Genomic DNA, 11,754 nt, shown 5'->3' with positions numbered 1-11,754 from the left:
ATCATATTTAAAAATCCTACCACATATGTAAATAATTCCCACAACGATACACTTCGGTCCTGAATAAAAGTGTAAATGTTTCTTAACAAGTCAGACATGACAAAGCCCAACAATGTTTGATGGGCTGTAGTATGAAGTTATGCTTCTTTCTGTGCCTTACAGTTTAATTTCTACTTTCAACAGAGGATCTTGGAAGGTTTTTCGGGTTTTTTTTGTAGTGGTGGGATTTCCACGTTGTTTCCCTTCACTTTCAAATAAACAGCAAAAGCAGTTACTATGAATTTTGCAAAATGTAGGGTTTTTTTAATCACTGTTTTTCCAAGAGCTTTAAACAGTATGTGTTTTTCACATGTGTTGAAGAGTATAAATTTTGTCCTGGCTACTATTGCCAGGAATTGATTCATTAGGCAAAAGCCCTGTCCTCACAGGCCCTGAAATCCTGGTTGGGTCAGGAGGAGGGACACCTCCAGAGTCCTTTTCCGAGAGTAAATTTAACCTGAGGTGTAGATCTCCAAAAAACTCCCTTTTCTCTGAAAATTGAGACATGTAACTGGAAGTTCTTGCTCTGTGAGTGGAGTGGAAAGGTGGCTAGGCATTTCCTAAAAATTTCTCTTAGACCTACTTCTCCAGTTCTGTATGGGGTGAATATTCAAGGACAATTGCATTCCCTCCACATCCTGCACACCTGTGTTTGTAGAGGTCAGAGACAGAGGTTACAGAGCAAAGGAGGTGTTTTTTCATATTGCTTGTCATATTTTCATACACTACATTGATAGACTTGTTTCTTGTCTTGAAAGCCTGAAAAGCGATTGCTCTTCAGAATACTGTGATATGTACTGTAAGATGTCCAAACTGTAGAGAAGGAAAAAACAAAATATTACTCTACTCACTGACTCCTAGGAAGAATGAGTAGAAACACCTGTTTGCTGTGATGGAGTTAGAGCTAATGTGTCTTTAACAGTGGGATGGACAGTGTGATGTTTACTTTGTGAATGTGTTGGTTTGGAAAAAGGTATGATTATAATCAAAAACAAGCTTTGTCTCCAGCGCTTGTGGATCACTGAGAAAGTGTTTCTCTAGAAAGCCAATGTGTGTAAGAGGAAATTAGGGGAGATTTTAAAAGGAGTGCTCTTAAGAGGTTAGTTATGTTAAGTGACTAGGGACACCTTGCTAGTGTGGGGAAAAACATCGCCATCCCTAATGATTATCTAAGTTGTATTTAAACTAGTCATTTAAAACAAACAAGCAAAAACCTAACAAAAAAAAAAGTTTTTAAGAAAGTGAATCAAGAAATTACATGGTGAGCATCTCATGCTATAGTTTGGAAACCCCAGAACTGGATTTTGACATGGTAGTCCTCCTCCCTAGTTTTTATAAATTTAAAGGAAGGCAGGTTGATCGATGTAGATATACCACAGGTTATACACACCTGAAAGAAGGATCTACAAGTGCTGGAGGCACTTGGATCTAGAAGAGAAGGATGATGAGCACACAGGCTGTTTGAGCTCAGGACCCAGTCTAGAAGTGAGGAAACTTGCGGTCTTCTGCCGGGGAACAGGGAGGGTTGCTGACACCCGTGGCATGCTGGTGGCACTGCATGGGGGATGCCGTGCAGCAGTGGTCTGACACCTTCTATCTGGCAAAGCTGGGTATAACAGAATTATACTTTGACTCTTATTATATACTATGATGAAGAAAAACACGTGTTTTGTATTTGCATGCTTGCAATGATTCACCTGAGCTACATAAAGTGAAGTAGGATTTTCATGAATATTATTTGGGGTGGTGACTATTAAATCTCTGCTCTCTGCTTTTGTTCGTGCTCTTTTGCCTTTGAATAGAGAAAAAATTGTGACAGCAAAGCTACTTTTAACAATAGTTTGCTGTGGTTGCGTTTTGAGCAGAAGTTTGTTATTTTAAAACACAGCTCAGGGCTTGTTAGCACCAACATACATACCTCTGTGAAAAGAAGCTGTGTAGTAAATTAGTCACCTAATAATCTATTCTGCTGAATCTTTTGCTTTTCCTGCTCTGAAACTTTGGGAGTGTGCAATATTGAGTCTGCTAATTGGTCAGTCCAGCAAAGTGTATTTTCTAGTTAATGTGTGAGTACATCGAAGATAAATGGTGATTTATCAGTGGGCGGGAAATGGGCAAAAAAGTATTTAAAATATGTTAGCTTAACAAGCATTTATGCGTTAGGAGTCTGATATTACAGAACAATTTGGACTGATTTGCTGCAGTACTACATTTCTTGTAGGTTCTAGTGCTGAGATTTAAGCTGTTGATTATTGGTTTCTAAGTAGCACGACACAACCAGATTAAGTTAAACTTGAGTATTTTAGATGCAAGTAAAACAAAAACACAGCATTTTAAAAGGATGGTAATTCTAATGATCATGCAGGGTATGGAAAATAAATTTAAAACAAAACAAAACAGTATAGGCTACAACAGTAGTTACAAGCAATCTGATCTCTTTTTTCTGTCTTTCATGTCCAGAAACCTGCATGTTCAAAAGTTCAGGCAAACTAAACATAAAACTACAAATGTAGTTATGTGTATATGTGCATCCTTATTAGGTTTTTCAGCAGCTTTTATTTTGAGGCTGAAGAAAAGCAAAACCACGTGCTTCTGTATTCTATTTGTTTTACACTTATTGATTAACTAGCAAACTATTTACAGTACAAAAAAATTCACCAGTAAAACATCAGTGTCACTGGCAGTCAAAGAGTAAAGCAAAAACCTCTTTCAAGTAGTCATCAGTAAAGTAGTAATACAGAGAGGTGTTTCAAACTTTGGTTCAGCGTTTGATATGACAGTGTAATTTTATTTTCCGTTTTGGCTGTCTTTGTCAAAGAAAAGCTTCAGTCAGTCGGGTACAAACTCGCAAAAATGGGGAAGACCCCGCGTACCTTCTGCTGGAGCGGTGTTGCCTAACCTTTGTGCTGGGAATGGTCACTTGCCTCTGCTGGGCTGAGATGGCAGCTGTATAATATGGCCCCATCCTTACTGCCTTCCTGGCCGTGTTTGCACATGTGGTCATTACGATCCTTCTGGGGAACATTTAACGTGTATTTTGAAGAAATATTTTGCTTGTATGCAGTGAACTTGAAGACTTAGGAGAGCTGGGCTTGTTGCTTGTATGTGCTATGCTTATTTTACACATGCATTGGAAATCCACTGCTACTGAAAACACAAGAAGTGCAGGAAATGTATACTTCATGTGCATGTGCAGTGATGAGATGGAGAAATGGCTTCATGAAATAGAGCCTTTCGGAAAGGTCTGTGGGCTAGATTTAACTTTCCTGCTAGGTCATTTCTGCCTTGGCCTGTGACTTCTGTTGGCTCAGGTTACAGGTCTTGTGGACTGGAAGCAGAGACTCCAGCCCTGATAACTGTCTGGGAGCTTGTTCTACATGATGATGTTTAAGTGACTGAAAAATAAGTGCTATAAAGCATATGTCTAATGGATAGTCAGATTGTTAAGGTTGTAATGTTGAGTGCTCAAAATAGGAAATGGTTAAATATAAGTTTGCTTGTACAACCTTGCTACCTTTCCATTGTGGTGCTTTATTACCATATACTCTTTAATTACATTAAGACTTGCATAACAGCGTGTGGTCATGGTTAAACTGCTAAGTAAAAGTTATTTGAGGGTTGATTTTTTTTTTTTTTAGACCTTGTCTTGACATTTTCTTTGTCACAATGGCTTTTTCACATGCTGCATTTTTGTTAACTATTTAATGCCAGTATTTTGATATAATAAAAATCCTTTAAGAGAGCACACTCTAATTTTTTATCTGTTTTGAAGAAAGGCATTTAAGTTATTTTTAATTATTTTAAATAAATTCAGGAATTGGCTGTATTAATTATGAATTTCATATAGCTTGTTATACCTTGTTTGTAATGAACCAAATGCATTAATTTTATAAATATTTATGTTTGTGAAATGAGCCTGTTTTCATAACTTGCTTATTTAATTTTCACCACTTGTGTGTTTCAGTTGTGCAAGACTCTTGCAGGTCAACATCAAAATGCAAAGAGAGAAGCTATTTTAAGTGTTTACTAATCTGAAGTGCAATGGATTTGCATACCATCAAACAATTTACTTCATTGCTGATGCTAAGAGATCATTGCTGATGCTAAGAGATTATTTAGCATGTATGAGTACTGAACTTTTGTGTTTAGGAAGCTGGTCAATTCTGAGGGCTCTTTTAAAGTACTGTTCCTTGTGTGGCTTTCCAGATCACAAGGTGTGTGCACCCATGTCTTGAAGGTAACTGAATTTTTGAGAGAAGATCTCGTAAGGCTGCATGAGTGATGTCAAGCTGAAAACATCTGAACATGGTTAAAACTGACTTGGGAGAAAAATGTATGTCTTATGTCATTTGACTCAGCTTGTTTCTCTAGTCAGTCTGTGGCTGTTGCGGATTCATACGGCAATATGCTGGATCACTTGGTAGGCATCGAGTGAAAAACTTGCTGTGACTGGAGCTAGCAGCAGGAGTGTTGTGACAGAAGCATTTTGACAGGTCCAGCCAAAACCTAATTGACCTTTTAAAAAGGAGGGGGGTGAGGGGATGAAGGGGAGAGAGAATTTCCACCTATAAACAGACATTAAAAGGAACCGTATTTTAACACCTTAAATAATTGCTTATTGTACAGATATTCCTTTACTATTGTAATAAAACCCAGGTATTCTTTTTTTTTCCCCTGTTAGAGCAGAACTCATCTACTGAATAGCTGAAATGTAATAGGAATTGTGTTTTGAGGCAGTTCTGCATGTGGCTTTAATGTTACACGATAGGTAACATTTAGAGTAGTTGGAAGTTATCAGGCTGACGTTCAATACTGATTTTTTTTTTTTTTCTTCTCTGTTAGTGTGTTTTGGAAATAACATCTGGTAAGCCTGTAAGTGGTTTGTTTGGGCTTTTTTTTTTTTTAAATAAACAAACAAAAAACCTCCTTTCTTCCTCATCTACCAGGTTTGTGTTTTTTTTTTTTTTTAAAAAAAAAAAGCCCAACAGCTTGGGGTTCTGAAGGAAACATACCAAGGTATTACTGCCTGTTTGTTTGTTTTCAAAAGTATGGGGCTTCTAGGAGACACTGTAAAGATAAAAATGCACAGTTCTGCTATTTGTGTAGCTCTGTTACTCCTGAAAATGCATCTTAAAGAAGGGAAAAGGAGAGAAAAAAAAAAAGAAAAAATGAAGAAGAAAAAAGTACTTTTATGTCAGAACTGAGGAAGTGACCCTGGGGGTTGCTGTAGATTAAACAGGAAATCGCACTACAAATTGAACCCAGAACTTGAATTCCAGCTCACTGCTTTAACCGCAAGAGCATCCACTCTCTTTTCTCTGCAGACAGGCCACCCAGCTGAAAAAAGTACCTTTACTCTGGGGGGAAAGCTGCGCGCACGTCGTACTGGGACTTCGGTGGAACTTCCTTGTCCTTCAGCCCTTACAGATAGAAGTGTGCTGTTGGGCAGTTGCAATAGTTGGCAGTAGCGTGAGCTGTTAGTCTCTGAGCTGCTGTTGACTTCTGTTCTTGTGGTGGTTCATGTTTCTCCTTGTCTGAAACACACATTGCATGCAGCGTGCTCGTTTCAGGTGTGGCTGGAAGGTTTGTAGGAAAAAATAGCTCCAGCCTGGGAGAGCTGCAGCGTAAAAGTTCCTCCTGTAAAGGAACAGTATCAGTTCACTGGAATATTTGTGGCACTTGTAGACCAGTAGTTTTCCATACTGTTTTAAATTGGTGCCAGAAAGTATGGCCAGAACAGCAACTTGAGTTAGTAATGCTAGAGGAGGAGTGTGTGCTTCAGGAGAATTGGGAAACTTAGATTTTATTTTGTGCAAGAACTGCATATTCTAAAATCATGCCATTGTGACTTTCTGCACTTCACGCCCTTTTTACCTCATCATATTTTTTAGTAGGACTTTGGGAAAGGCTGCTTTCTGAAGTGACAGCTTTAGTTCAGTGTTACATGTGCAGCAACTGAGATCATCTCTTCCTGAAGCTGCCCCAACCTTTCAGTCTATATTCAGTAGCAAAGATTGAGTTTCTTGTGTACAGCAACCAGATTAAATTGCTCGTCAGCTCCATCTGCAGGTTTATATTGTCCGTAGGGTCCTGTCAACAGAAATTGCACCATAAAAAGATGGGTGAATGGTAAAGAGGTCATGGTGGCTCTTGCCTTAAAGATGAGGGACCTTCAAGAGTGTTTCCACAAGATCCCCTGAAATCTAGTGTCACCTCTACTCTGGATGCTACTGGAGACAGCTGATGCTTTGTCAGCATGCAAGCCAGGCATGCTTGGCATCTGGCTTTCAGGTGGTCGAGTGTAGGTGACTGGAGCAGTTTGTGAAACACTTGTTACTGAAATTGTGTTTGAGGTAAGAGCTGAAACTAAAATGCAAGAACTTATTCGTGTCAGATCACTGATAATGTACAGATACTGACTAAAGAGTAGGTATTAATTGTGATTGTTGAACCTGCTTACTTACTGTGCAGTATCAGGAAGGTTTGTGAAGCTTTTAGAAGAACTAACTGGGGAGAGAAGGGAGCATAGAGAGCTGTGATTTTTATTTTTATTGTTTTTTTTATTTGACTGTGCTCAAGCTGATGCCTCATTGGAAATACTGGATTTTGCCGCTTCATAAAATAATGCCACTAGAGCAGTGTGGTCGGTGTGTGGTCCAGCGACACAGAAAGAGAGCATCCCACCGTAAGCAGAAGCTGCTACATGTACTAGGAGCAAGAGGGCAGAGGGAAATCTAGCAGTGTGAACTTGGTCTGCTAAAGGTATATTTACGGGATGAAGAACTGAGAGCAGAAGATTTTAACACTAAACTTTTCAGTTTATGGTAGTGTATGCAGCATGTGGAAAAATAAGTTCTAATGAGATTCACTTCCTAATATGATACTCAGTTACTATATAAAGTTTAGGAGAAGTATGTTTCTTAATTCTTTTAAAATTAGCTCATTAGATTGTAAGCTCACAAGGACAAGTTTTTACATCACGCCATGCATCAGCTCTACTAGTGATCAGAATTTCGCACGCTACTGCAATAGAAATAATAGGATTTTTCTTCCTAGAAAATATAAGAGGTTTTGTGTGGTTTATGTGCATGAGGTGCTTTTTCCCCCCTCTTCATTCTTGATTTCTTGCAAAGTAACATGATAGTCTTTGCCATTTATGGTCTTGACCACAATAATTACAGATTTTCCTTAGTGGATGTGTCCGTGAAATGCTCTGAGTTAGCTATACATGGAGTTCTGAGACACAGGAGACAGGTGGATGTGACTGTGGTTATGCAGAAAATCTGTGGTGGAAGTAGGTTGCTTGTTTCAGGTTTCCAGAGATTGACTGATCAGGTGTTATCATTTTATATCACTCAGTGCCTTGGCAGTTTATTTTGTAGTATGGTACACAGAACAGAGTGAATTGCTGTTAGTGTTTTTGGATATTGAATGTCATATGGATAATAGAGAAGAACCAAGAACTCTGTACCCTCATAGAAGTCTTTGATTTCCATGCTCTGTTTCTCTTTTTTTGCTGATCATATCAGAGCCTCTTTTCAAATACTTAGTAAAAAGGCAGACTATCCATATGGAAACACAATGTATACACGTCCAGAAAAATATTGCAGTGACAGAGTCTGTGCAGGAAATAGTATTAAAAACTGTTTTTTTTAATGACTGTTTTACAACAACAGTTTGATTATGGGCTAAATGAGTAACAGATTTCAAGATTTTAGGCAATATTAAGGTACACGTGAATGATTTTATTACTTAAGATAATTGAACTATCCCCAAGTAATGAATAACAAGATGAAGGGAAAGTTTCAGAATGAAATTATGTGGATTTAGAAGAAATATGGTGATGCATGATGTGCTTTTTTATCCAGTCTTAATAACTGTATGATGTTTTTTGACTAAAAAGTTTGTGTTGAAATTGCTGACCCTTGGGTAATTTAAGTGGACATTCATTGTATTAAATATGATGTGTGGATATCTGGAACTTACAGTTCATACTTAGATGTATAGGGTTCCTGTTGTTTGTTCGGTTGGGAAATATATTCTTCACATAATGGAGGCAGATATAATCATACTCAGCCTTTCCTCTGAGCCAGCTGAACGCAAGCCGGTGTCCTACACGGTGTAGGCAGAGGGGGTTGTTGCAGAGCAGTTCAAACAGGTCTAAATTGTGGCTGTTCATTCTTCGTTTCCACGTGCCAGCACTCTGCCTGTGTGGTACGCCAGTTTAGGAAGCAGATCCAGGAAATTAAAACGGGAGGAGGAAGGGAAGGGATTAGTTTTTGGGTGTCGTCTTCTGCCTGCGCCGGCCTGCTGCCTGGTCACATGAGCACCCGTGCAAGCACAAAGGAGGGGCATTGCTGTTTGGCTGGGAGTGGGCTGGGATCTTGGCAGCCCGTGTTCACGTTGGCCTAAGCGCCCATCATTAATATAACACCAGGATCTGGCTGCGAAGCGTTGTGCTGGCTCGGGGCTGTAATAATGTGACTTTAGAGCTTTTGATTGGTGCAAAGCTTGAGCGGAACAAATCTGTGCAAGTCAGAAATGAACAGAAATAAAAGTAGAAACACCCTCATTCTCTTCTTTTTTAGAACCAAGTGCTTTCTGATTTAATTTTAGGTAAGCTTGGTCTGTGTTACTGTCTTTTATTGTCTGAACCATTGAAAAGCAGACACCAGTAGAAATCCCGTGTAGTTAAGGCAATGGAGGAGTTGATTTTGGAAGAGCATGCATGAATTTTAACGATTTGAGGACAATGAACCCTTGCAATTTGACTTGTTTACTCTGTTCCAAAATGTCTCTGAAGATGTAAGATTGTTAGTAGCTCTAAGTAAAGCCAGATTTAGTGATAGATGATGTTACTGAGATCAGTTAGATTCCTTGAGTTTTAATCCTCTGAGATGTGAGTTGACAATTTAGCATTTTTTCAGAGCTCTTGGACAAATTTACATTGTCTTGATGTGACAAGTGATAATACCAGTGCTGAATGTGCTGGAGTAGCGGTTCTCTGCCATTGAGATGCACAAACATTAGAGAGGAGGTGTTGTGCAGGACCTAAGCTCCTAAGCTAATAAACTGTGCCAGACCTTTCTTTTGTTTTTCTTTTATTTTCTTTTTTTTTCAGGTTGGGTTTGTGCCAGCTCTGCTGGGGACAGGGAGAAGGGAGCTGGTGGCTGATAGTGGGAAAGGGCCAAGACAAGAAAGCGATAGAGATGGGAGAAGACTTTTCTTGTAGGCATGGAAGGTGTCTCCGTTTAAGTAACTGTCTCTTGGGACTACTAGGGAATATATCATTCCAGCTGAAAGATCATTGACATAGTGGAACCTTTTGAGCATTTTCCAGTGTACAATTATATAAAGAGATGGTTATTTTGGCAAATTTTGGGCAGAAGATTATGGAAGCTAAGCTTTCAGTAAAACTAGTTATGCTGCTGTTTCAGTTCTTAAATTTTCCTGTATCAAATTTTACTGAAATAAAACTTACTGAATCTTTCCATATTGTAAACTATAAGCTGGTATTGTTTTATTAGAATCGGGGCAAATCACAAATCTGCAGTTCAAGTGATGTGGATTTTATTGCAGGGAATGAAAACACTCCTTGATACTATGTTGTCTCATTTGTTAAAGGTGGTGGTTTGGGAATTCTGTATTTCTGTCATCATTCTGTTGTTCTGGGCTCTCTTTGGACCGTGGAATTAAGAGTTGTCTCTACCAGTTTGTAGCTGTGATCTTTCATTTGCCCGTATGAAATACCCTTTATGGCCTTTTAGAGCAGACTTCCAAAAGATAACTTTTGTGTTCCATTTATCAAGTTTCTAATATGCATGTCAAAAAATATACAAACACTTGAACTCTAGGGAACGCGAGGGAGCGAGCTTACAGGCTGGCTTTCTGTTGAGCAGTGCCTAGGTGCTATAGGACAGCTGAAATGGAAATCGTGTTCTCTAGTGATTCTGCATGGGGAAGATTTCCAGAGTAGCTCTCCTCTTGTGAAATTTGGAAATCCTCAGGGTAAAGCTACCACATGGCATTTTTAAAAGTTGATGTTGTATGTAGTGAAGTAACAGTTCTGAGAAGTAATGTAAGTATGTTTTCCTGAGCTGGTGGTTGGGTAGAAATCCTCGTGAGAAGAGCCGTGCTGTCTGTGGCTCGGAAGCAAGGCATATCTGGGTGAAAGAATAAACGTGTTATTTGACTCCTAGAAAGCAGGGCTGCAGTCTAAGGGATCTGGAAAGAAGGCACAGTGCTGAATGCAGCAGTCTCAGAGCTGTGCTTCAGCTCGTAATGGAGAATGTTTAGAGAGGAGTTTGTTTTTAGGAATAGAGTAGGTATCTGTGAATCAGTAATGCTTTTATAAAGTTTAAAAGGTTGGAGAGCTGGGGCATTTGGTTGGGGGGAGGCCACTTTAAAGCACCAGTGTAGTTTCCCAAGTTGAAAATTGGGGAACAAGAAAGGAAGAAAGGTGCTATAATGTTAGAATGTTATCACTTAGATCTAATGTTAGCACTTAGATCCATCCTACTGTTTTCCAGGAGGATGGGCAGATTTAAAAAAAAAAAAGGGGGGGGGGGAGGCATTTAAAGGGGAATGGAATAATTGCAGCTTTTAATGTGGAAACTTGCTCCTTTTTTTTCTTGAAACTATGTCTTTACTTCACAGCAAGCAAGGGCAGAGCAGGAAGAGGAATTCATCAGTAATACTCTATTTAAGAAGATTCAAGCTCTGCAGAAAGAAAAAGAAACGCTTGCAGTAAACTATGAAAAGGAAGAGGAATTTCTCACAAATGAGCTCTCAAGAAAACTGATGCAGGTAATTGGTGCCTTTACTGATGTTTCTCCCAGGAGCCTCAGGACCAACTGGTGGTTGAACTTTTTTGCTAGTGTGACTGCAGTCAGAGGGATGTGGTCAGGTTGTAGCTGACATTTGATACAAGCAAAGTATAAGAAATGTAGTGAGTAAGCATTTTTTAATATGTTGCTTTAAAGTTTGCATCTGCAAACTCGTAGTGTTGAGAACCTGAAAGTTTGTATAGAGATGCAAAGAAAGGACATAGCTTAAAGTAAATGTTAACTGTCTTACAGAAGAGACTTACTGACTAATTTAAAATATTAGTGAAACACATGCTTTTTTCTGGAGTATTTGATATTTAATAGGAGTCCTGAAGTATTAAACTTCATATACAGGAATGTGCTGTGATGCTTGAAGGAGACTTTATCTGTAAGTTTATCCGTACTTTTAACAAAACGGTTGCTTCTCTTGAATTAAAACACTTACATCGGTTGGGTGCTATAAGTAAAAAGTTGAAGATGCTGTGACAACTTATGGCAGAGAAACTTATTTTCATTACCCAAGTTGCTAATTTTTGGAAAGTAGGTAAGTATTTGCTGGAAGTGTTGCATATGCTTGTCCTGTTCTGATAGACTTGCCTAAATACATGCTTTTGGCCTCTGAAGGAGACAGGGTACTAAGTTACGTGAATGTTTGGTGTGATCCACTATAACTTTTTTCATGCCATTACTTACAAGCTTTGTCATAAAAAACTAGTCAATTTTAAAGAACCTAATTTGTATGTTGTAAGCATTTCTTATGTTCTGCAGCTGGAGACTTGAGGCATGTTTAGCCCTGCAGTTAGGAAATACACTGTTTGGAAACATTAGAGATAATCCCATCTTATGCTTTTGTTACTGAAAACTGGGACTTATATGACTTTGTCTATTT

At 38.8% G+C, this 11,754-nt stretch overlaps 1 protein-coding gene across 1 annotated transcript in view; it reads left to right on the top strand.

The window, feature by feature from the left end:
* Positions 1 to 10,695: 10,695 nt before the first annotated feature.
* The window catches only part of CCDC6 (coiled-coil domain containing 6), a gene marked incomplete at its 5' end in the record, with an annotated part of 31,279 nt that continues 30,220 nt past the window's right edge, over positions 10,696 to 11,754 (top strand). The window contains one exon of the mRNA XM_009574873.1: positions 10,696 to 10,845. Within this exon, the coding sequence (XP_009573168.1) occupies positions 10,696 to 10,845 (150 nt within the window). The remainder of the gene's footprint in view (positions 10,846 to 11,754) is intronic.

The sequence above is a fragment of the Fulmarus glacialis genome, unplaced genomic scaffold (assembly GCF_000690835.1).
Source record: "Fulmarus glacialis isolate BGI_N327 unplaced genomic scaffold, ASM69083v1 scaffold30503, whole genome shotgun sequence".
NCBI lineage: Eukaryota > Metazoa > Chordata > Aves > Procellariiformes > Procellariidae > Fulmarus > Fulmarus glacialis.
The sequence above is the reverse complement of the archived record's forward strand: the minus strand, read 5'-3'. Positions and strand labels throughout refer to the sequence as shown.